We start from the raw sequence: 27,179 nt of genomic DNA on the forward strand, positions 1-27,179 counted from the left end.
CCTCCCTCCCTCCGTGTCCAACTCTGCCTGCACAGTTCAGACCCGATCGCTACAGTACAGCAGCGATCGGTCTGAATGACCCCCACGTAACAACACACATAATGCCCCTTACACATATGCCGCACATTATTAATACATTTATGCACATGACACACATAATGCCCCTTACACATATGCCAAACACTACTGCACAACCAACCCACAAGCTATGTTTGCATACTGAGGTACTGACAACTATACAACAGACAAAGAGGAAGGGGGGTGCAAATCCCCACCCCCAAATTCCCTTCTGCACACTGAAAATTACCTGTAACAATCCCTGAACCTATCTGGTAATAAAATTCAGAGAATTCGTCACAAATGTTTGCAAACACATGTTTAGCTGCTGGCCACTTCACGGCTTCTCTGATACAGCAGTCCTAACCTACATAATAGCAGTGCCCACATAGGGCCATGTGATTTGTCACAGTACGCCTCATGATAAAGTTCAGGGATTGTTACAGGTAATTTTCAGTGTGCGGAAGGGAATTTGGGGGTGGGGATTTGCACCCCCCTTCCTCTTTGTCTGTTGTTTGTCTGTGACCCCTCCCCCTTCCAGCACCTGATATATAATTACCTCCAGGTATGATTGAGCAGCTTCCAAATTGTTTGTCTGCTTGTGTACTGACAACTATCTCTGTTGATACCAATAAGCTAGTGGCCAAGCAACTTAATAATATTGTGGAACTGTCCATGCTGGCACTTTAGATTTTACATACATGGAATAAATGACTTTTATGGGAGATTTTTTTCCTCAGAAACTTAGGTGCAGCATTTGAAATTTTGTTATAATTACTTGGAGATCTGTATATGTGACCCCAGATTTGACTTGCACCAGTGACAGTTGTGAGTGATTAAAGGATCATGGTTACTTAGGTGTTATTTGTAAATGCACCTACATGCCTCCATTTATAGAAGTTACAGAAGGGCATGTACACATCAATAAAGTAAGGCCATCCCATGATGAAAACCATATTTCATATTATTTATTTATTTATTACCAGTTATTTATATAGCGCACACATATTCCGCAGCGCTTTACAGAGACATGTGATTTACACAACTTATTACTGAATAAATCTGACCCTTGTCATTATATGCAAATTTGAACCTATTTCATTTGTTAACAGTGAAATCAAGTGTCCTACAGTATATGTGCATACTCCAAGACTATCAGTTTGTTATTGCAGATGTCCCTGCATGGGGAACACTCTAGAAAGAACTACTCTTTTTGACTCTATGACAGGCCACTCTAGTGTTATCTCAAGGGGGAGGGTACTAACAGTACAACCAGCAGCTGTTCCTAAAAATAGTAAGGCTTCTGAGTGACTTTTGGTTGTGGTCTTGGAAGCAGTGCTTGCAGTCTCCTCTGACACTGTAGCTATACCAGTCTCTGAAAGCTCATTACGTGGATTTCACAGGACTATCATGAGGTACGGTGAGTAAAGATAGCAAGATATAAACATATTCAATGTTTAATAATGAATTGTCGTTTTCTGCAGTTATTTTTTATTTGTATCCTGGTAAATTTCTGTTTGTTACACTGCATGGATGCATTTACAGACTGCTGTCCCTGTCTCTCTATGGGATGTGTTTAATTTAATAGCTGTCAGGATTCTGGCGGTCAGGATACACACGCCGGAATCCCAACAATACCGCCAGCCGAAAACAGGGCTATTCCTACTCGTCAGTGTCCACAACACCCATAGAGTGGGAATAGATCCTGTGGTGAGCGCAGCGAACCGAGCCCGCAGTGCGGCCAGCACAGCGAGCCCGCAAATGGACTCTTAGCGCTTGCCCCACTGCTGGCCCCTAACGTCTCTAATATTAACTCATTATATCAATATAGTGTCAAGTTTAGTAAACATACACAGTATATCCAAAATGGCAAAAAACATTTCCTTTACAAATTGCAGCTCCGTTGGCAGGGGCATATTAACCCCTTGTGTAGCAGTCCCCATTCTCATACTACCTTCCCCCCAGCTGCACATCTTACTTTGTGCGCGGACAAGTGTATCCTTTATCCTTTGCAGCGCCATCTTTTCCGTGATTTTCAGGAAGATGGTGCATGCGCAAAAGAGAGCAAAGGCTCCGGCACAGTGCCAGAGTCTGTGTTTTCATTATGCTGCACTATCTTCCTCAAGATGTCACTAGGAAGATGATGCCGCAAAAGGAGGAGGAACCTGCTTGCCCGTGCACAAGGTAAGTATAATCTAGGTGCAGGGTGTGCAGTGCGATGGCCCCGTGGATCCAGGGGCCTCTGTGCACTGCACACCCCGCACCTCTAATAGATGTGCCTATGTTTGTATGTAGGGGCATATTAACAGAGGAAGAGGCCTTGGTCCATGCTCCTCCATCTGGGCCCCCTCCTCTGTAGCGTGGCACCCATCAGTGCACTAGAGGGGCACAGACTCTATTGCGCATGCGCAAATCTCCAGGGAAATGGTGCGGCAGCAGAGGCGTATCTAGAGAGGAGGGGACCCGTGTGCAGTCTCCGTGTGTGGTCCCCCTCCTCTCCCTTAGCTGGCAGCGCCGCTGTTAGTGCCCTGAGCACTGAGACTCTGGCACAGTATCAGAGTCTACAGTGCATGCGCAGGACTCTGAAAAAATGGCAGCTGCGCCATTTTTATAATGGTACTATAAGTACCATGGAGGAAGTCACACCCTCCAATCAAACAATTAATGGCTCACATTGCTAATAACAAATGGAATAAGCCACACCATGTGGCACAAACACATATTCACATAAGTTATCCATATAAATGACTCACTCATAACAATGAAAGTCACATTATAGAAAAAACAACAAGAATATTCACCTCCATAGCCAGCGGCGAGCGCAGTGGAACGCACGCCGCTGTATTGGAACGCATAGCACTTCCTGTTAACGGCTGTGCACAACCGGTGTCGCGTACCCGATAATGGGCAGCATTATTATGTAGCATTATTCTACAGGAAAGTGCACGGCCGTTAACAGGAAGTGCTATGCGTTCCACTGAGCTCCTCCATGGTACTTATAGTTCCACAGTGTTAGACTTGTGCAGGGGAGTTGGCAGCCTGAAGCTTTGGTCTTGGAAAAGGTCCTGGCAGGGACTGAAACATTGACCATGACCCTGTGTAATGATGTGAGGTTGGATTAAAAGTCACTTTTTTTCATTATGGACAAGACTGGTGAGTGCATTCTTTAATAGATTGCCTATATATATATATATATATATATATATATATATATACATATATATATATATATATATATATATATATATATATATAAAAAAAATAAAGTGCAATAGAGCGCCTACTGGTGTTTAACAGGATTCTGGATTTAGCCAGTTCACCATGTGAAAAGTGCAAAGTGTAAGTTAAGAAGGATTGACTTAGCTTCCTTGGGAACAGCTTCAGTCTGATGACACTTTTAGGACATGTAAAACAGAAATAAAAACCAACATAGTGTATACTGTTTGATTATATACAGTGTTCAACACTTTAGGGACCTTGCTAGTCCCAATATGGGTAAATAAGCTGGATGGTAGGTACTATTTCCAGTATACAAAGGCTGGACGAATTTATAAAACAAACAATTTAATATAACAAATCCTGAAGTAAATGTAGGTAGCACACGTACAAGAATAAAATTGTATAAACAGCTTATCTGTCCACAAACGGAATCACCAGGTGAGCAACAGCCCAATCCTATTGGTGGATATTAAAAATGTCCCGAAGCAAATGCAGGTAACATACGTACAAGATATAAAAATAAATACAGCTTATCTGTCCATTCAGAGAAGTCACGGGTGAGTCATAAGTCCCGGTCCCGACGCGTTTCGTCCTGTGGCATAGGACTTCATATAGATCCCCTTGATGAAGTCCTATGCCACAGGACGAAACGCGTCGGGACCGGGACTTATGACTCACCCGTGACTTCTCTGAATGGACAGATAAGCTGTATTTATTTTTATATCTTGTACGTATGTTACCTGCATTTGCTTCGGGACATTTTTAATATCCACCAATAGGATTGGGCTGTTGCTCACCTGGTGATTCCGTTTGTGGACAGATAAGCTGTTTATACAATTTTATTCTTGTACGTGTGCTACCTACATTTACTTCAGGATTTGTTATATTAAATTGTTTGTTTTATAAATTCGTCCAGCCTTTGTATACTGGAAATAGTACCTACCATCCAGCTTATTTACCCATATTGGGACTAGCAAGGTCCCTAAAGTGTTGAACACTGTATATAATCAAACAGTATACACTATGTTGGTTTTTATTTCTGTTTTACATGTCCTAAAAGTGTCATCAGACTGAAGCTGTTCCCAAGGAAGCTAAGTCAATCCTTCTTAACTTACACTTTGCACTTTTCACATGGTGAACTGGCTAAATCCAGAATCCTGTTAAACACCAGTAGGCGCTCTATTGCACTTTATTTTTTACATTTTATCTATTTACTGGGCACGAGCTGCCACCCATTGATCCATGGGGGGTGTCGAAACATTTTTTATTTGATCACATTCATCATATATTTCACTTTGTGTGTCTAAATTTAGGATTAGCCTAGGCGCTGTTCTTCATTTTTTATATATATATGTATATATATATATATATATATATATATTTATTTATTTTATATATACAGTGTATATATAGCTTCCTGTCTCCATGCTGTGCTGATGTCCCGTATTGCAAGGTGGTCTATAATTTTCATAATTAGTACCACTACGGGGAATGTCAAGTGTGTGACAACACACAACTTTAAATCAAATACTTTATAATGTTTTTGGATGAAACCTTTTCCATCTAATATGACTAATATGGATACCAGTTTTATCATCTACATTTCATTGAATTGTATAGATTACCATCCACACACTTGTCAATTCGTTAACAATTAAATAACAATCAGATAGGGTGTTTGTTGTCAATATTTTTCTGACCATTTAGGTAATATACAGTATGTCAATTAAAACAAGCCAATGGAAAATGCTTTTTCCCCTACCTTTTAATCCTAACTTTGCTAATTGTTTTGGATCTTGTTTTAAGACAACATGCAAAAGTCCTTTGGTATGACCGGGCAAAATATGTCTTTATGGAATTCTGTGTTGAGAACAGTCGGGATGTTAAAGTGGATATAGAGAAAAATAAGGTCATTTTCAGGTGAGTGTGGCTAAAATGTATTATTGGTGTAAATCTGCAATCAGACTATTGTAATCAGTCAGCAATTAGCTTTTATATGGTTACACAGTAGAAGTTATTCCTGAAGCACCCTTCACTAACGGCCATTACACACGGGGAGATGTGTGCTGAGCGATCTATCAGTGACCGCTCAGCCAGCGGCGTTTCTACAGAGGAGGGGGCCCGTGTGCATCTCCGGGTGGGCCCCCTCCTCTGCACGGCGCTGTAGACTCCGGCAATGTGCCGGAGTCTACTGCGCATGCGCAGGTCTCTGGAAACATGGCGCCCGCCATGATCCAGAGACCAATTTGGCTACCGTGCATGCGCGGTGGACATTTTGGCAGTGATTTCCGCCGCAATTGCAGCTACTGGCGCTGGACTCCGGAAAGGTAAGTATTAAAATGGGTGCAATGGGTGCCCGTGTGCACCGCACCCACTGCACCCATTATAGAAACGCCAATGCGCTCAGCACACATCTATTCCCCCCGCTCGGCACAGCGCGATGTGTGCTGAGCGAGGGGGAAGGGGGGTTGCGCTCATTTCAGCGGGTGAAATGATAGATGTGCTGGATTGTGCCTGGCCGCGTATCGCTATCGCTGGGGGGCATACACATGAGAGATCTGTGCTTAAAATCTAAGCAATGTAGTCAGATTGCTTAGATTTTAAGAACGGATCTCTCCGTGTGTTACCCCCTTACCCCCCTTAACACCATCTCTGTAATCTTCAAATCTATGGCTTTTGGTGAAAATCAAGGCATGTGACCTACTGAGTATTTTGTGCTGTGCCTCAGCCTGTTTGTACTTTTTAAATAACGGGTATGGGTCATTAGGTCGACTACACTTAGGTCGACAGTCATTAGGTCGACCACTGTTGGTCGACAGTGACTAGGTTGACACAGTCATCAGGTCGACATGTACTAGGTCGACATGGAAAAAGGTCGACATGAGTTTTTCTAACTTTTTTTGGTGTCATTGTCTTCGAAAAGTGGCGGGAAACCCCAATTAGTGCACCGTGTCCCCTCACATGGAGAGCAAACTCGGCAAAGGTTACTATTCCCAATCATAGTCCACGTGGAACGTAAAGTATGAAAAGTTGAATTTTTTTTAAACGCATGTCGACCTTTTTCCATGTCGACCTAGTGACCACGACCTAATGACCGTATCCCATAAATAACTCCCATTGCCTGAATCACTGTAGGTTGATAAGTGCTAATTACTCAATGGCTGCTAGGGGTTTACAGAACAGCACTGTATAAATAGGACAGAAATGCTGGTGCCAGGAGTCCTGGGAGTTACAAGTGGGATATAAAAGGAGTGTGGTAGTATGGGTATGTCGAATTTGCAATCAGATTCACATGTAGCATACATCACATCTGTGTTTCTTTAGATTTTTTATTGACTTCATTTATTTGATAATAATTTACTATGATCAAAATATAGCATACAATAAAAGCACATATCGTTGCAAGTACAAACTTGTCCAATACATAGTTGAATCCTCAACTGTTCAATTATTATGGGCAAAGGGCCCTATTCAGGTTGGATTGCAAAACGTGATCCAACTGCAAAAATTACTATCATGATGTGGGCACATGGGCAGGGCTCGTCCTGCGCATGCGCCGGCATTTTCTACGGGTGGTCCGCAGTAAATGCGAATGCCTCTGCCTGTCAATCATGCAGAGGCGTTTGTGGGGCAGGAGGGGGTTGGCAACACTCCGTTTCCAAGGTGGAGATGGAGTGTTGCAGGGGCTGTGATGGGGAAATCGAGGTGAGGCGGCATGAATGGGTGGCGCGGTGTGGGCATGATCAGGGTGGCTGCGGACATCACAGGCAGCCACTGCGATCACAAAGATGGCGGCAGGCCTCCTGCGGCCACAGCCAGGCTGCGCCAGCAGGAGGCTTCCTTATTTTCTGTGATCATGCTGAAATTGTTGTGTGACCGCAATTTCAGTGTGATCGCAGGGGGGAGGTGACGGGTAACATGCTGGGGGGCCTTGCGATGGGCAGCCACCGGCATGCGCCCAAAAGGATTGCAAATTCTGCTTTTTAGCAGAATTTACAATCCTTACTGAATGAGGTCCAAAGTACAAATTAACTAATTAGCTATCTATTTTACTGCATCCCAATTAGCTCCTTCTATGAGCCTAAAGTTGAGTACACACTTTACGATATATTGGTCAGTCTTGCAATCCATGATGGATTGCAATGACACTTGTACACCGAAAGTTTAATGTTTGATGAAATGTGTGGTCACATCAGGTGGGTCGATGCTACGGATGAAGTGGTGTAGTTACATTAAGCATGTAGCGATATATTGCATCAGCATGCGGCAGATTGTGTAGTGTGCACCGCAATTTGATATATCATCGCATCATCACACTGCTGAATCGTTGAGGTATGTGTAAAGCCCAGCTAGTACTAGGTATGCAAAACTGCAGTCACTGTGTATAGTGCATCACACTTACTCTCCTCCGGCTGGTCATGGGTAAGGTACAGGTACCAGAGGGTCCCCTGAATAATCAGGTGTTTAATTACAGTGGCATTGTGGGAGTGGACTACAGGTGTCAGAGCAGCACAGAAAGAATTGGGAGCCAGGCCATCTCATAAAACAGCATAAACAGTTTATTTAACATAAAAGCAGGGATATAGCAGGGATAACTTCTGAACACTCTCATCCAGCACAAAGCATAATGGTTACATTAGATCACATATCACGCCAACTCCTCCTGCACATTAATCGTATCGGTTACATCAGGGCACCTCCTCCAGCACATCACTTAATTGCAGTGGCATAAATATGGCGAACAGAAGTATGTACCAGGACATTCTGTGACCAGTAATGCTACACATAACAGGTTACAGTCTCTCATCCGTAACGAGGACTCTTGTCAATGGGGGGCTCCTAAGCATGCTGCATGGCTTCCGACCACTCACCCAGATACATCCTCTCCTGAGACTCACATCTGGCACACTCTTCTAGGGCACCCCTGAAGGTGGGCATCACCCTCTCACTGGACTCTGAGTACTGCTGCTCTCACACTGCGGTCTCTCCCTCTGTCAGGTGCCTTGCTGTGACTGGCAGCACTCCCCACATGTTCTGTGCAGGGGCTCTCACTGAGGCTGTATTCTGCTTATATTACTCTGCAGAAATGGGCTCCATTCACAGCAACCCACATGTGCTGCTGTTCTCTCCATATGAAGGATGCAGCTCATGGCAGCTGTTCCCAAAGTCGGGGACCACGGGAACGACGACTGTCCATCCCATGGCCCCAGCAAACCTCCTGCTCCTTCTCCTAGCTTAAGGGCCCTATACACTGCACGATATTAATGAAAGATATGAACAATTTTGTTCATTAATGAATGAGATAGCGTTCATATCTTTCAGTGTGGAGGCACCAGCGATGAACGTTGCGCGGCCCCGCGCTCGTTCATTGCTGGTGCCCCGTCGCTTGTACATGCAGGCCAATATGGACGATCTCATCCATATGTGCCTGCACTGCTATGGAGCCGGGTGATGGGTGGAGTGAAGAAACTTCACTCCCCCCGTCACCCCCCCCCCCCCTTACCCCCTGCCGACGGGTCGCCCGCCGGCCGTATCCGCCGTTGGGCAGCTCGGCGGCGGATGGCACTGTTGTAGAGCCCATTACACTCCACTCTTTAGCTCTTTCCTAGCTTACACTTTCTGCCCCCCCCCCACCCCCCTTCATGAGGTTTGCACATGAAAACTGGCTGAGCTCCAAACCTCTCCCAATCAGTGCACAGGACATAGCCCTTGCTATGCATGATAAAGCTACATAGCTGTTAACTCTTGCAGTATCTGTTAACCCTTGCAGTTCCAGGGTATTACATATGTACCCAGCTTAAGCAAGGGTAATATAACTTTACAAAGAAACAGACTTGTTCTTTGTAAATGTTACCTGAGCCTACCTTGTAAGGACATGACAGACAGTGTATTCTATATCTTATCTCACACTGTTAATACAAGGAAGCAACTTTAAAGAAAGTAAAAAATAAAACATGACAAAAATTGACCTGAATATTGGCCAGTATCTCTTTATGCTACAGATACTTGGCAGGACATCTCTTATAATTTAAAAACATCTGTTCTTCTTAGCTCTCAAAGTTGAAACATTTTCATACATTCACACACGTTTCTAATTTACCATTTTGAATTAGTTGTTGTGCAATTAACCCTCACAGTGGATAAAAAAAGGAGGGTACTGCTTCTTAACCATCAGTGCACCACAGATATTGCACCCATTATGGAAACGCCAATGTTCACGCCTTTCTAGTGTAATGCAAAGTGACCAATCTATTGGCTTGATCCCCACACAATTCTTCATCTTCACATGTTCTATCTGCTGGTGTGCCCACTGTTCTGATTGCATCTGGACTGGCACCATTCCTGTTCTCAAGACTTTTTCAAATGTTTTCTGTTTTTCCTTAGACACCTCCCTTCATCTATAATATTATATTTATTACATCAACAGCATTACATTTACATCAACAGCAGAAGATATCCAGAAAAGGAGGCCTGATGCTCAACTTCTGAAACTCGTTAAACTATATAAAGGGGAGACTAATTAGGTCTTTCGGAAGATTTAACCCAAGGGCTGCAGCCACCCCCAGTAAAATCTGCCACTCACAGGGACTGCCTAGCTCCCTGCTACTCACAGCCATACAGGTAGTCCCAGGGAGAAGTGTTTTCGCTCCCGGGACTGTCAGTCCAGATTGCAATTAGCAAAGAGAGCACTTCCAGTGGGAAGCCACTCACCTGCTATCTGACTTATAGGATGCAGTCCCTAGAAGCCTAGGCTGCTTAAGTTGTGTGCACCAAACAATATCGTCCAGTACTACGGAAAAAAAAGGTTTTCATAGATGGGAAAGGACACATTGTGCCCTATCTTCCCCATACTGGCCCACACAAACATGGAGGCACTCTGATTTGAAATAGGTTAGTCTCCTCCTTTCAAATGATGTGCCCCCTTAGTAGTTGTTGGCTGCTTTTTTTAGTTTTGTTTTGCTTTTTACTATTTTTAATTATTGGTGAAACGCGATCTACATTGTATACAGTATAGTGGTATTGATAAAACAAAGAAGACAAATCGTATCAATTTGCTTTTGTTTCCCTTTATTGAAATTTCCATTAAAAAAACAAACAAAACACTTTTTTTTTTTTTGCCCACTTAGCTTACTTTTTTTTTTTCAAGTGTGAGATTCTGTAAAAAGTCTGATATGTTCTTAAAAAATACGTTTCTGAGAAAAACAAGATAGAAATTGTATGGGTACTGTACAAAACAAAATCAGTGGTACTGATGTCGGAATGTGATGAGCGCTAACATCGGTAAATGGTCTCAGGCTCAGCACAAAGGTAAGAAAACCCTCAGCAGGGAAGGGGTTAAGTGAAAAACATGAAGGTATGTCAAAAATAGTTGACAGATTCCTAAAAGAGAACAGAATGATGTGCAACCAGGGAGGATGGGGGTAGGAATAACTGGTATAAAGGAGAATACAATTTATTAATTTAACTGAAAAGAAAAATGAGAGGAGGCAGGCAAAGGAAGAATAATGGGGCAGATGTATTAACCTGGATAAGGCATAAGGAAGTGATAAACCAGTGATAAATGCAAGGTGATACGTGCACCAGCCAATCGGCTCCAATATGTAAATTAACAGTTAGGAGCTGATTGGCTGATGCGTGTATCACCTTGCATTTATCACTGGTTTATCACTTCTTTATGCCATCTCCAGGCTTAATACATCTGCCCCATTGTTTGGTAAACTGAGTCACTTTATAATGTTGGTTTACATTTTAGACACTGGGGCCTCTATTACTTTAAGGAAAAAGTTCCCTTGGATGACATGATACTTGTGAAATGTATGAACACAATAACAATATACCTGTATTTTCTTTTCCTGCACAGCTGTTTAAATGAAGACAATATTCAAATGTACAATGAGATTGAATTGTATGACGGTGTAAATCCTAAGGTAAGTAGACACTGCTTATGCGTTAAGTGTAACCAGTACACCCACCAACTGTACTGTTTCAGATGTTTTTTTTATGGCCTGTATCGGCCAAACATGAGCTGTTCTGGGTCAGGTGCAGTGCAGATTCTATGGCAGCGTTGCGGGGACATGGACTCCCACAGCGATGCTCAGTGACAAGCAGCTCCCTCCATGGTTCTCTGCAGTTAACCTGCCAGCGCCAGCTACCCCCAGGAACAGGTTTAAACAATCAGCACTGGGGAACTGAAACAGCACCAACTCGTCTGATGCCCCCCTTCTCCGTGGCCATGCCCCTTTACCCTCAAGTGTACCATTTAAAACAAGTGGAGGGCATAATCCAGGTGCTATTGTTGATTATTGTAATTGATGCAATGAATAGACATAGTATGGCTAATTTACAAACCACAAAAGTGTAAAACTACAGTATGGGAGCTGTATTTGTGATGTTATGCAGGGTTACCATCTGTTAATTTGCAGATTACCAAACAGAGGGCATGACAAGGGGTATGGCCAAAACCACAGTAGGGCTACAATAATTTTATTTCATAGATTTCAGGCCCACACGGGACACTTTATATGCTATCTATTCCAGTACATATTATATGCCACCACAGACCTACATGCCCCTTTATATGCCTTAGAGCACTCTTATAAACCAGCTTCAAACTCCTTATGTCCTTATATATGCCTCAGAGACCCATCATATGCCTCATGCCTCTATATATGCCACAGAGCCTCCTTAAACGTCTGAATATGTCATCTTTGCCTGCACATGCCTCTTAATTTGCCATCAGTGCCTCCATATAAGCTTTTTTTGTACAGAAATTGTGTATTCATGCCTAATGCATAGTAGATTTAGAAAACGCAACTTTAGGAAATATAACATTAAAGTAATTTAAATACGGATTAATCACAAGTCTGACTTAAGAATAAATCAATACTTAATAAGGGTTCAGTATGATTTGCCGGCAGTCAGGATTCCACTCGTCAAAAACTATGACATAGGGACTGCCTTAATGACTCAAAAGTATGTAATTCATCTTATGCATATTATCTGTCTTTTAAACTAAGAAAAGACATCCCCAATCTGCTCACTAGAGTTCTCTATTATGCAAACTCATGTATGTTTTTGATGTAATGAATTGCTTGTAATTGGCATTGCATGTGTGGGGAAGTTGTTCAGTGAAACAGTTTTATTACTGCATGCTGTCTGGTGTTTACCTCCTTTGACCATTTGGCCATTTGTGGACAGGTGTACTATATCTTTTCATTTAGTGAGGTGTAGTCGTGGTGTAAAGGACAGAGTGTAATTCCTGATTAGGGGGCAAAAAAACAAAAAAACAAAAAACAAACAAACACTGAAAAACATCACCAAACAGGTAATTTAAACTTGTCATTATTTTGTACTGTCTGGACATGGCTACTAATAACAGATGCACAGACAAAATTCTTAAAGCTATGTGTGCAAATGCTAGGAGCTTAGGAGACAAAATTCCAGAGCTAATTGCGATAATGACAAGGGATAACCTGGATATTGTCGCAATTACTGAGTCATGGTGCAATGAGAATCATGACTGGGACATAGCTATACCAGGATACAATTTATTTAGGAAGGATAGAATAGGAAGAATAGGGGGAGGGGTAGCAATGTATGTGAAAAAAAACATAATTGCTACTTTAATACAAAATGTTGAGGACAAAACTGAGGCCCTTTAGGTCACCACAGAAACTGGGGAGAAGGACATTGGCCCTCATTCCGAGTTGTTCGCTCGCTAGCTGCTTTTAGCAGCATTGCACATGCTAAGCCGCCGCCCTCTGGGAGTGTATTTTAGCTTAGCAGAATTGCGAACGAAAGATTAGCAGAATTGCGAATAGAAATTTCTTAGCAGTTTCTGAGTAGCTCCAGAATTACTCCTACATTGCGATCAGTTCAGTCAGTTTCATTCCTGGTTTGACGTCACAAACACACCCAGCGTTCACCCAGACACTCCCCCGTTTCTTCAGACACTCCCGCGTTTTTCCCAGAAACGCCAGCATTTTTTCGCACACTGAATGGCCAGTTTCCACCCAGAAATACCCACTTCCTGTCAATCACACTCCGATCACCAGAACAATGAAAAATCCTCGTTATGCCGTGAGTAAAATACCTAACTTTGTGTAAAATAACTAAGCGCAGGCGCTCTGCGAACCTTGTGCATGTGCAGTAAGCGACTAATCGCAGTATAGCGAAAATCGGTAATGAGCGAACAACTCGGAATGACCCCCATTATTCGCATTGGGGTGATCTATAGACCACCAGGCCAGGGGCAGGATTTGGACAGGAACCTATTGTTGGACATCTCTAAAATGGCTTTAAAGGGAGAAGTCATAATCATGGGAGACTTTAATTTACCTGATGTAAATTGGGAGGGGTCCTTTGCAAGTTCAGCTACAAGTGGCAAATTTCTAACTTCCTTACAGGGAGCATCTCTCAAGCAATTGGTGAGGGAGCCCACTCGCAAAGACTCAATATTAGATTTAATTCTTACAAATGGTGACAGGATATCAGACATATATGTGGGTGAGCACCTGGGATCCAGTGATCATCAAGCAGTATGTTTTAGTATAAAGACAGGATCCAACTCCTGTCACACAAAAACAAAGGTGTTGGATTTTAGAAATGCTGACTTTTCAAAAATGGGGAGATGTTTAAGTGATTCATTGGCAGACTGGAGGAACTTGGAAGGGGTGCAGGAGAGATGGGGAAAACTGAAAAGTGCAATACTAAGGGCAACAGACCTTTGCATCAAAAGGGTTAGGAAAAGCACCAGGAAAAGGAAGCCAGTGTGGTTCACAAAAGAAGTATCAACTTGTGTGAAAGCAAAAAAGATGGCTTTTAGGAAATACAAACAGACTCAAAATAATAATGACAAAGAGGTGTATCTTGACAGACGGAAGGATGCTAAGAAAGTGATCAGACGTGCAAAGGCAGAAGCTGAGGAGAAAATGGCCCAGTCAGTAGATAAAGGAGGCAAAACTTTTTTAAGTATACAAATGAAAGGAGAAAATCAAATGGAGGAATAATAAGACTTAAGACAGAGAGTGAGAATTTGGTGTGGAGAGACAAGGCAATAGCAGATCACCTAAATAATTATTTTTGCTCAGTATTTACTACAAAAAGAGAAGGGAAGGGGCCAAGTTGCAAGGACATTCATAAAAATAAGGTAGATGAAAGTACATTTACAGAGGAGAAGGTCCTAACTGAATTTTCAAAACTAAAAGTGGATAAATCAATGGGGACAGATGGGATACACGCAAGGATACTAAAAGAGCTAAAAGATGTGCTGGTGGCACCATTAACAGAATTATTTAACCAGTCACTAAATACAGGTGCCATTCCAGAGGACTGGAAAAGAGCGAATGTAGTTCCACTGTACAAAAGTGGAAGCAAGGAAGAAGCAAGTAACTACAGACCAGTAAGCCTTACATCAGTAGTAGAGAAAGTAATGGAAAAACTACTAAAAGAAAGAGTTGTGGAATATCTTAAATCAAACAACTTACAGGATACAAAACAGCATGGATTTACTGGTGAGAGATCATGCCAAACAAATCTTATTGACTTTTTTGACTCTGTGATGAAAATAATAGATCAAGGGGGAGCTGTAGATGTAGCATATCTAGACTTTAGTAAGGCATTTGACACTGTCCCACATCGCAGACTGCTAAATAAACTTGAAAGTGTGGGGGTGGATTATAAAATAGTTAAATGGATAAGAACCTGGTTGCAGGATAGGAAACAGACAGTTGTAGTAAATGGAGTGCAATCTATGGAGGGAAATGTTACCAGTGGAGTACCCCAGGGATCTGTACTCGGACCAGTTCTCTTTAATACCTTTGTTGGTGACATTGCAAATGGTATTGAAGGGAAAGTATGCCTTTTTGCAGATGATACAAAGATATGCAACAGGGTAGACACACCAGGAGGGATAAAACAAATGATTGATGACCTAGCTAGGCTGAAAAATGGTCAAGAACATGGCAACTACAGTTTAATGCTAAAAAATGCAAAATCATGCACTTGGGTCTCAAAAACCCAAAGGCTAAATATAGTATCAAGGGTACTATAATGGAAACTACTGAGGAGGAAAGGGATTTAGGAGTCACTATTTCAAGTGACTTAAAGGCAGGAAAGCAATGCAACAAAGCAATGAGAAAGGCAAGTCAGATGCTTGGTTGCATGGTTAGAGGAATCAGTAGCAAGAAAAGAGAAGTAATAATGCCACTGTATAGGTCATTGGTGCGGCCTCATCTGGAATACTGTGTCCAGTTCTGGAGACCATATCTCCAGAAGGATATAAATACATTAGAGATTGTACAAAGAAGGGCAACTAAAATGGTGCATGGCCTACATCACAAAACTTACCCGGAAAGGCTAAAAGATCTTAACATGTATAGTATGGAGGAGAGAAGGGAAAGGGGAGACATGATAGAAACTGTAAAATATACCAAAGGTTTTAACAAAGTTCAGGAGGGAAACATTCTTCAAAGGAAGAGAAGTATTAGAACTCGAGGACATACACTGAAACTGGAGGGAGGCAGGTTCAGGGGAAATTTAAGGAAAAATTATTTCACAGAAAGGGTAGTGGACAAGTGGAATAGCCTCCCATCAGAGGTGGTAGAGGCTAAGACTGTAGAGCAATTTAATCATGCATGGGATAGGCATATGAATATCCTTACAAAGAATTAAGGTTCAAAAAGGGTTGAGATTACCTAAAGGATAAAAAAAAAAAGGGGTAGACTAGATGGGCCAAGTGGTTCTTATCTGCCGTCAAATTCTATGTTTCTATGTCAATATACTGACAACGGCATCCTGGATGCCAGTATGCAAGCAGCAGGGTGAGCGCACTTGCGGACATGGTAGCTCGCTGCGCTCGCCACAGGTTCTGTTCCCACTGTATGGGTGACATGGACGAGTGGAAATAGTCCTGTTGCGCCGGTTTCCCGGCTGCCGGTTTGCCAGCAGTTGGGATTTCTGCATCAGTATCCTGAACGCCGGGATCCCGACAGCCGGCAAATTAAACGTATACCCTTAATAAAAGTAATAAATGATGCTGATTTATTGTTTCTAAGGTGTGAAAACAAGCTCATATTTATTTACAAGTTAGGTAAAGTTTCTATGTAGTTACAAACTACAAAGAACATTCAGAAGTTCAGCTTGGTCTTTCCTACTTTAAAAGTTATAGTGGATGTTTAATGATATAGAGAGATCATATGTACTCACTGAATTGCACTGCTGAGTCGCTTGAGTTGACACAATGACACCCAAGTCCTCCTCTTAAGGGGGTACTCACGGAGAGATCCATGCTTAAAATCTAAGCAATCTGACTAGATTGCTTAGATTTTAAGAATAGATCACTCGTGTGTACCCACCACAGCGATAGCGATGCACTGCTCCGAGCATCGATATCGCCGGTGCTAAATTGGCCTGCATGCAGGCTTAATCTAGCATGTCTCTCATTTCACCTGCTGGGTGAAATGAGCGGCCCCCCGTCCTCCCCCGCATCGCTCAGTACACATCGCGCTGTGCTGAGCGGCGGGAGAGATGTGTGCTGAGCGGTTTGCTCAGCACACATCTCTCCCGTGTATATGGCCCTTTACAGTCAAGAGTGAGTGATAAGTCAGATACACACTGTAAGATTATCTGTCCAATCTTTGTGGTTGGAGCAAAAATCTGGTAATGTATGGGAGCAAATGACAATCAACCATTTGTTCCCAAAAGCTGGAAGATGGACAAAAATGGTCATTTGGATAAGTTGGTTAAATTAAATGGATTTAACCAATTTGTATAAACGTCCATTTTTGTTTGTTTTCCAGTGTTCGGGAGCAAATTATCAATTGTCATTTGCTCCTATACATTACAGATTTCCATTTCAACCAGAAAAAAATGTACAGATAATCTTATAATGTGTATCCAGCTGTCTCTCTCACTCTCTACACAGGTGAAGATGGTGAGTTGGTTCAGTGCGGCATGTGGTAGTGGTGGCCAGAGTTTGGTGAGACTCGCTGTCGTGCCCGGACTAATGCTGGGCCAGTGGTAACCCTACACACAGCCACTTTAGGCAATGATAACTCTTGCTATAATTGATTGTATTTATGTGCTGCACTGCACAAGGTGGAATCTGCAGTGCTGCAAGTGAACGAAATCCATGATAGGGAGAGTTAGGTGGACTGGGAGCATTCCTTCTTCAGAATGGGATGGGTGGTTGCGTGCACTTAGACATACAATCAAGTGGACAAAAACAGGGATCTTACATTGCTAGATAATATTGTGTGAATGAGATACAGGGGTGGAGAGGTTGCACTCACAGAGCTTTCCCTCATTTGCTCTCCACAACTGCAGCAGTGCCAGAGAGAGGCAGAGTAACCATAAGTGTAATATGGCACATCTTGCAACTGTCTCATACAAAAGAGAGCATTTTGTTCTGACATGAAGTAAACAAAAGTTGTTCTTAAAGGGGTAGTAGGCTGGACTTTGTAGATTCACTGTTCAGTGGTGAACTTTCTATGTTCAGGATTCCAGAGAAAAACGATCAGACCGGTCAATCACATGTTTCCTGAGAAAGCTGAAGGAGAAGGTGGCCTGGCCAAGGCTGACCAAGGAAAATAACAAGGTAAAACATTAAAGGAGTACATATTTCAGTTCCCTGGGTAGTATTTTTTAGAGCATTTGATGTATTTGTTTTTTCTGTCCTCTCAGTTTTTCTTTGTTGAAAAAAGTAGAATAAAAAGCTTTTTTTTTTATATTAATGGTAAGAGATGTATCGCAGCCTCAGTCTTCCTAGTCACAGGCCATTGCTAATTGTAAAGAAATTGCTTTATCACGTGCCTGTGTACTATACCCATCTGGTACTAGTATCACCCAGTACTTTAACCAATATTGTGGAACAGAAACATTCATAAGCATATTATATAAGTCTGCTTGATAAATGACCCGGGTGTGGTATGCAAGGTCGACCACAGTTAGGTCGACAGTGTCTAGGTCGACCACTATTGGTCAACAGTAAGTAGATCGACATGGTTTCTAGGTAGACAGGGACTCTAAGTCGACATGTACTAGATCGACATGACAGAAGGTCGACATGAGTTTTTGCACTTTTTTGGTGTTGGTTTCTCCATACAGTGACCGGGATCCCCAATTAGTGCACCGCGTTCACTCGCCATACTTCGGGCAAGGTGTCTCGCTTCACTACCGCTGCAGTCGGCACAGGTTACAATTCCCAATTGTAGTCCATGTGGATTGTAAAGTATGAAAAAGTAAAAAAAAATTAAAAAGAAAAGTGAAAAACTCATGTCGACCTTTGTCATGTCGACATAGAGTCCCTGTCGAACTGGAAAAGTCGACCTACTTACTGTCGACCAATAGTGGTTGACCTAGACAGTGTCGACCTAAGTGTGGTCGACCTAGAGACTGGATACCAAATGACCCTACATGTATTTACACAAGAAATATTATAATTTTTATCTTCATGCTGTCTTGTAATTGGTCTCTTGTCCTGTGACTGTAGCCATCCTGGTTGGCTGTAGACTTCGACAACTGGAGAGATTGGGATACTGAAGAAGAAGGAGAGGCGGCATTAGCTGAACATTACTTGGATGTGAGTCTTAATAAACTATATTAAATTACATAGCCCATGTCACATTTTTGTAATTAATTGGCAAGCACTTGGAAAATATTTAAAAATATTTAACAAAAAAATCCAGCATCTTTCTTATTCATATTTTTAAGTCTCCTATTCACTTCTTTTGCATTAGTGGTCTGTCTCCAGACAAGTGTTGCACCATCTCTAACCACACCACTATACACCAATGAAATATCAATGAAATGGACAAGGTCACTGCATATGGCACTCTCCAACACTAGGCGGGAGAGGGGGTTATTACACATTTTATGCATTATATTACATTTGGAAAGTTTTTACCAGTGAAGGCAGCACCTCAGCCCACATGACGGCTTTTCTCCCAAACCACATCAGTTCTGTTTGCTTAATGTCGAGTACCAGGTTCTGCCCCACTTCTCAACTGCCTTTGATCCAGCCCAATGGATTTAGGAGCTGCTACACAGCCATACCTTAATGGAGATGTGCATTTATAAAGACCACACTTTTACATTCCATTCCTAAACCTTCCTCAGGTTTTTCCTTTTAAGACTGCTTAATAGTGATTATCTTTTCATATCTATTATATATATTTTTTTTAATGAAAAATCTTTGTATTTTTGAAAATATTTTTGAGCTACCTGCCCCATTCTCTCTACCTCCTTCTGTACTATTCGAATCCTCTCACTCAGCCAATGCTCAACCAATAGCCATCTCATTTTGCTATAACTATATGTAGCTAATAACTCAAGGACCATCTTCATCCTATGGTTGTCTATATAGTGGTACCTGCTGGAATTCAATCTGTCTATGGGGGTAATTCAGAGTTGATCGCAGCAGCAAATTTATTAGCAGTTGGGCAAAACCATGTGCACTGCAGGGGGGAGCAGCTAACTCTCTTAACACATGTTATATCTGCCACACCTGCAGTGCACATAGGGGGTCATTCCGAGTTGTTCGCTCGTTATTTTTTTCTCGCAACGAAGCGATTAGTCGCTAATGCGCATGCGCAATGTCCGCAGTGCGACTGCGCCAAGTAAATTTGCTATGCAGTTAGGTATTTTACTCACGGCATTACTAGGTTTTTTCTTCGTTCTGGTGATCGTAGTGTGATTGACAGGAAGTTAGTGTTTCTGGGCGGAAACTGGCCGTTTTATGGGAGTGTGTGAAAAAACGCTACCGTTTCAGGGAAAAACGCTGGAGTGGCTGGAGAAACGGAGGAGTGTCTGGGCGAACGCTGGGTGTGTTTGTGACGTCAAACCAGGAACGACAAGCACTGAACTGATCGCACTGGCAGAGTAAGTCTCGAGCTACTCAGAAACTGCACAGAGAAGTCTTTTCGCAATATTGCGAATCTTTCGTTCGCAATTTTGATAAGCTAAGATTCACTCCCAGTAGGCGGCGGCTTAGCGTGTGCAAAGCTGGTAAAAGCAGCTTGCGAGCGAACAACTCGGAATGACCCCCATAGGGCCTAATTCTGAGTTGATCACAGCAGCAAATTTTTAGCAGTTGGGCAAAACCATGTGCACTGCAGGAGGGGCAGATATAACATGTGCCTAGAGAGTTAGATTTGGGTGGGGTGTATTCAAACTGAAATCTAAATTGCAGAGTCAAAAAAAAGCAGCCAGTATTTACCCTGCACAGAAACAAATTACCCACCCAAATCTAACTCTCTCTGCACATGTTATATCTGCCCCCTCTGCAGTGTACATGGTTTTGCCCAATTGCTAACAAACTTGCTGCTGCGATCAACTCAGACTTACCCTCATAGTTTTGCCCAACTGCTAACAAATTTGCTGCTGCAATCAACTCTGAATTACCCCCTAAAACCTTAAGGGTTGCACCATCCATGGCTGCTCGACCCACCTACATGAGTACTCAGATGTGTAGTATGGTGGGTAAAAAAAAAAAATGTAAAAAAAAATTGCGAGTTCGAAATTCCAATAGTGCAAAAAAGTTGTGGGTCCATAACAGTAACTCATGTGCAACATTTCAGTTAGATCAGATAATTTTTACTATCCCCAGTGGGGAAGTTTTGAAAATTTGACACAAATTAGCCATATTTTCATATAAGCCCAGGTTTGAATAATATGCATTTTAGAAATCAGGCCCCTTCCTGAACTCTGCTTGCGTGAAAAATCCCCTTCCCTCCTCTGTTCTGCATCTCCAAAATGATGCAAGGTAGGCTTCGCGTATGCCCAATGTGTATAATAGTAATGGTTTTTTTCTTCTTCAGCTAATCAACTCTGTGAGGAACAAAGGAGAACCACCAGTCATGGATGACCTGGATGACTTAGATGTAAGTCTGTTATACAGTAGGTTACACAAATAAATAATGCATGTCACTCATACAGCAGTATATTTTCACTTGCACTTTATTAAAGGAAGTTAATTAGTCTTTTAAGTTTATGTATGAAATAAATGTATAAGTGACAAAGGGGCAGATGTGTTAACCTGGAGAAGGCATAAGGAAGTGATTAACCAGTGATATGTGCAAGGTGATAAAGGCACCAGCCAATCAGATCCTAACTGTTAATTTACATATTGGAGCTGATTGGCTGGTGCCTTTATCAACTTGCACATATCACTGGTTTATCACTTCCTTATGCCTTCTCCAGGTTAATACATCTGCCCCTCAGACCCTTAAAATGATTAGCACAGGGTCTCACCTGTCATGAAAGAGTGACATGATCTAATGAAACTGTTCGCTGGTTGCTATTCTGTAAGGTAGGTAATAGTTTAATATGGAACACACAAAAAATTAAATGTCAGTTAGTACAGAAGGAATCGGTAGTGAATTCCTCAACACTTGTGATGGTCTTATGTATGCTTTCTTTTCCTTCCTTACCAGGATGATGTTTGAGATCTATGTGCGTATGGCTATTATAGGTAAGTTGAATGTAATATGTTTTCAGGCCAACATATACAGAGGGGTATTCAATTCAGTGCGATGCACATGATGCACTGTTCCGGAACTGCACATTCCGCCTGCCGGCATCACAAGTTTTCCCTCATACCCCATAGGGGTACAAGAGAAAACTTGCAATGTTGACCCCACCATAAACGGCTGTTATATGCACAGCCAGGTATTACGGGTGATGCCCAGTGCCGGCACATCACGTTCAACTGAATTCCCCTCGTAGTCTTGTATGTGTACATCTTTTTCCCCAGGACCTTGCTAAGACTCAAATTGGTATGCACATTCTATCTGAGCATATTTACTGCTGCTTGAAAAGCTATTAAAATAGGAATCATTTAGACTAGGGATCTCTATAGCATATACGCACTAACACTTAAGAATGCTATAAAGACTGTGCATAGACTCATTATTAATTTAAGCTAACTTAAACTAACTTCTGTTTTAAGCTGCAGCTAACACAGCATGATACATGTACAGCAGGTACATAAAAAAACACCTGTTTGTGCTTAACCTCAGAATGACAACAACAAAAGAAGCTGTTTTGTATTTACTGCATGTAATACCATGGAGGAGCTGACCTCGAAATATGTGGAAAATAGGGAGTAACCGATATTTTTGCTAACAGTCTTATTCTAATGTAGCTAGGAACCAGGGATACATGCAAACTTACTCTCCAGACCTTTGTGTGCATGCATAGAGGGAATGCTTTTGCGCCAATGCAGATGTTTTGTCTCTTTTAATATAATCATCCTTGTCTCTTGTTAACTTATTTTTCATGTTATAAACATTGAGCAGGTAAATAATGTTACCAACGTCTCTTTGACCAATTATTTTCTGTTGGATACCTTATACTGTTACTGAAGCATGCTCACAGTCCATGAAATGAGCAGGGCCTCCCAAACAGGGATATGTTTGAAATGTTTGTTATATTCCTGTGATGTATTCTGTCAATAAGGAGCCAAGTGATAGACGGACTAGTACATCACATCAATGTTGTGTAGAAAGTGAAAAACAAAATAGCATTCCCCAAACTTTGGTATTGGGTAGACTCTGCTCTACATAGTACATTTCATTCAAGTTCCACAAGAAGAATTGTACAGGTTGTGTCACCTATTTCTCAGATTAATTATCCATATGCTATTCCCTTATGTCCCACTCCTTTCTACCTCCATATTTTTCTCTTTGATTAATACGCGCCTTATTAGCCTTCCTTTCATATTTGTTGGTACCAGAGTATGTGTCACTCTTGCTTTGGTCTGCAATACTATCCCTCTTGCACTCGCTGGTCTGCCTTTGACTTGCATCTCTTCTACGCACCTTTTGCTCCTGTCTACAATTCTTTCTGTACGGCCACCAATCATGGGATTCCCATCCAGGGACTTTAAACACTGCCTAAAACCTACCTATTGTCTGAAGCCTACCCAACAACCACCTGACTTTTCATTCCATTGCATTACACTGGGAACAGATACTCTGCTGTATCAAACTCTAAAGGGCCCCATACACTAGAACGATAATGCCCGATATCATCCAATTTCGGGCATTCGGGCTGATATATCAAGTGAAATCGGGCATTTTGGATGTGTTTCTGATCCAATCCGATCCGATGCGCGTTACCGTGAGGGTCAGATTGGCTTCCCTAGATCGTTAGTGCTGCAATCGAGATATGTTGGTTTCCGCAGGCATGGCTGGGATTGCATACGATATATCCCATACAAAATTTACCAAATCGTATGGAATCGTATGGAACCACTCCCGGGAGATTTCAAGGGAAATCGCCTCCGACTTGAGCCACAGACATATCGTTCTAGTGTATGGGGCCCTTAACTGAGGCTCCACTAGTAACAACATGTATTAAAATAACACATGCAATTCATTGATTATCAGGTAGCATGAGGTTTCCAGCTGTTGTGGACTTAAATGCACCAACATGTCTTGCCAGCTGCTGCAACTTCTTTACTACCAAAAATATGAAAGGGGAAGTACAGTATAAGAAAAATGTTCATTATATAAGCATGTTTGCCTAGTCTAGCCTTGTTCATTCTGACAGAGCGTGGGCATAAAAATAGAATAGGAGATGAGTTCTGTTCTAAATGGACATCCACTTCTCAAAGATCAAAGCACAAGAAACGGGGGTGTCCCACATAATGGCAAGCCTCCCCTCCCTGTTACCTGAAGCAAAGAGTTGGCTTGGACAGATATGTATTAGGAAAACTGAGGAACAGTACGTGTTGTCCAGCACTAGCGACAAAAATAACATTGCCATTTTTGAGGTCCACAAATCAAGATTGTCTTGCCAAAATCAGGACAGTTGATTAAGGCAGTGGTTCTCAAACTGTGTGCTGTGGTACCCTGGGTTTCCCTGGGTTGGTGGTCCAGGACCAATTAAAATTATTTACGGTCAATGTAATAAGCAAACCCAGTGCTGGTGGTGACTGCCAATCATAAAATATGTGGACAGACAGAAACAAATCCTGTCCCTCACCACACAACTGAACCTAAGGATGAAACAAACACAATTTACTTAATTTAATTTCTCTGACGTCCTAGTGGATGCTGGGTACTCCGTAAGGACCATGGGGTATAGACGGGCTCCGCAGGAGACTGGGCACTCTTAAAAGAAAGATTAGGTACTATATCTGGTGTGCACTGGCTCCTCCCTCTATGCCCCTCCTCCAGACCTCAGTTAGTATCTGTGCCCGGCCAGAGCTGGATGCACCCTAGGGGCTCTCCTGAGCTTCCTAGAAAAGAAAGTATTTGTTAGGTTTTTTATTTTCAGTGAGATCTGCTGGCAACAGACTCACTGCTACGTGGGACTGAGGGGAGAGAAGCGAACCTACCTGCTTGCAGCTAGCTTGGGCTTCTAAGGCTACTGGACACCATTAGCTCCAGAGGGATCGAACACAGGCCCAGTCCTCGGTCGTCCGGTCCCGGAGCCGCGCCGCCGTCCCCCTTGCAGAGCCAGAAGAACGAAGAGAAGTTGAAAATCGGCGGCTGAAGACTCCGGTCTTCATTAAGGTAGCGCACAGCACTGCAGCTGTGCGCCATTGCTCCCTTAGCACACCACACACTCCGGTCACTGATGGGTGCAGGGCGCTGGGGGGGGGGGGCGCCCTGGGCAGCAATTAGATTACCTTACTTGGCGAAAAGCACATAATACAGTCTGATAAACTGTATATGTGCAGTAACCCCCGCCATTAAAGTACATAAAAGGACAGAAGCCCGCCGCTGAGGGGGCTGGGCCTTCTTCCTCAGCACACCGGCGCCATTTTCTCTTCACAGCTCAGCTGGAAGGAAGCTCCCCAGGCTCTCCCCTGCAGTATCCTGGTACACAAAGGGTAAAAAAGAGAGGGGGGGGGGGCACATAAATTTAGGCGCAAAACTGTGTATATAAGCTGCTATAGGGGAAAAATCACTCAGTATAGTGTACATCCCTGTATTATATAGCGCTGTGATGTGTGCTGGCATACTCTCTCTCTGTCTCTCCAAAGGGCCTTGTGGGGGAACTGTCTTCAAATAGAGCATCCCCTGTGTGTGTGGTGTGTCGGTATGCGTGTGTCGACATGTCTGAGGTAAAAGGCTCCTCTAAGGAGGTGATAGAGCGGATATGTGTGTGGGAGGGTGTCTCCGTCGACAACGCCGACACCTGTTTGGATATGTGTAAGTGCTGAGGTAAAATTATTGCACAAAAGGTTAGGGAACAGAAAGGAAATCTACCCTGGTCTGTCCCTATGTCACAGAGTCCTTCAGAGTCTCTCTATGTTCACTATCCAAAATAACAAAGTATCGACACGGAGTTTAACTCCACTGTCGACTACGATAATGCAAAGTTACAGCCAAGAGGGCTAAAAGATATTCAATATATGATTATTGGAATAAAAGATGATTTGCATATCACTGATGACTCATCTGTCCCTGACACGAGAGTACACATGTTAAGGGGAAGAATGCTGAGGTAAATTTCCCTCCTTTCATGAGGAAAAAGAGCGGGAATCTCCAGACAAGAGACGGCAGCTTCCCACAAGAGAATTCTCAGGCTGTATCCTTTCCCCACTAGGGCCAGGATGTGTTGAGAATCTTCCCCTTGGGTGTCCTGTTTGCACTAGCTATTCTCAGGGATCCTGCAGATAGTGTGCACATTCTAGTATACTACCCAGACCGGCGATTGTGTCGGCATGGGTTTATAGCGCTGTGGCAACGTGGACAGGTACCTTATCAGCAGAGATTGAGACCCTAGTATGCATATAAATATTTTAAGATGCTGTCTTAAGTGATAGATATATAATTATAAAGCATGCCCAAAGGGACATGAGTATACTGGGTCCTAGAGACAAAAGCTATGTCGATTTCTGCTTGACGTGTCCTGTAGAATATACATTGGACAGATGATGCCGACTTAAGAGGCATATGGAAGGCTGAGGATTGTGTGGAGAAAGGTTCTCGGGCCTGGTCTCCACAGCTATAGCTGGTGATTCTGATATTTTGCCTTATATTCCTGCACAGCCTAGGAAAGCACGACATTATTAAATGCAGCTTTTTCGAATAAAGAAACAAGAAAGTCTGAGGTGCGTCCTTTCTTGTCAGAGCCGGGGGCAGAGGAAAGAAGCTGTACAACACAGCTAGTCCCCAGGAACAGAAGTCCTCCCCGGCCTCTACAAAAATCCACTGCATGTCGCTGGGGCTCCACAGGCGGAGCTAGGCCCGGTGGGGACACGCCTTCGTAAGTTCAGCCACAAGTGGGTTCACTCCCTGTTAGATCCCTGGGCAATAGAAATTGTATCGGAGGGATACAGGCTGGACTGTGAGAAGATGCCCCCTCACCGAGGACCCGGCGGGCTTCCCCGCAAGAGAGGGAGCCAGTGTTAACTGCAATTCGTAAATTGTATCTTCAACAGGTGGTGGTCAAGGGTCCCCTCCTTCAACAAGAGGGTGTTATTATTCGACCATGTTATAATCCCGAAACCAGACGGTTCGGTTAGACCCATATTGTATTAAAATCCCTGAACATATACCTGAAAAGGTTCAGGTTCAAGATGGAATCGCTAAGAGCGGTCATTGCAAGCCTGAAATTAATCGGGACATAAGGGATGCATACCTTCGTGTCCCCATTTATCCACCTCATCAGGCGTACCTCAGAATTGCGGTACGGGATTGTCATTACCAATTTCACCAAGGTAATGGCGGATATGATGGTGCTCCTGCGGAAGCAAGGTGTCACTATTATCACATACTTGGATGATCTCATAAAAGCGAGATCAAGAGACCAGTTGCTGGACAGCGTATCACCTTCTCTGGAAGTGAAACGGCAACACGACTGGATTCTATATATTCCGAAGTCGCAGTTGGTTCCTACAGCTCATCTGCCTCGCCTAGGCATGATCCTAGACACAGACCAGAAGAGGG

General features: G+C 42.9%; 1 protein-coding gene across 1 annotated transcript in view; it reads left to right on the plus strand.

Moving 5' to 3' along the window:
• The first annotated feature begins 1,367 nt into the window (after positions 1-1,367).
• The window catches only part of AARSD1 (alanyl-tRNA synthetase domain containing 1), a 166,175-nt gene continuing 140,363 nt past the window's right edge, over positions 1,368-27,179 (plus strand). Inside the window, exons 1-6 of the mRNA XM_063963181.1 lie at positions 1,368-1,472; positions 5,083-5,196; positions 11,138-11,204; positions 17,774-17,872; positions 18,767-18,856; positions 21,093-21,155. Of these exons, the coding sequence (XP_063819251.1) occupies positions 1,468-1,472; positions 5,083-5,196; positions 11,138-11,204; positions 17,774-17,872; positions 18,767-18,856; positions 21,093-21,155 (438 nt within the window). The 5' untranslated portion in view covers positions 1,368-1,467. The remainder of the gene's footprint in view (positions 1,473-5,082; positions 5,197-11,137; positions 11,205-17,773; positions 17,873-18,766; positions 18,857-21,092; positions 21,156-27,179) is intronic.

This window comes from Pseudophryne corroboree, chromosome 3, assembly GCF_028390025.1.
Source record: "Pseudophryne corroboree isolate aPseCor3 chromosome 3, aPseCor3.hap2, whole genome shotgun sequence".
Taxonomy (NCBI): domain Eukaryota; kingdom Metazoa; phylum Chordata; class Amphibia; order Anura; family Myobatrachidae; genus Pseudophryne; species Pseudophryne corroboree.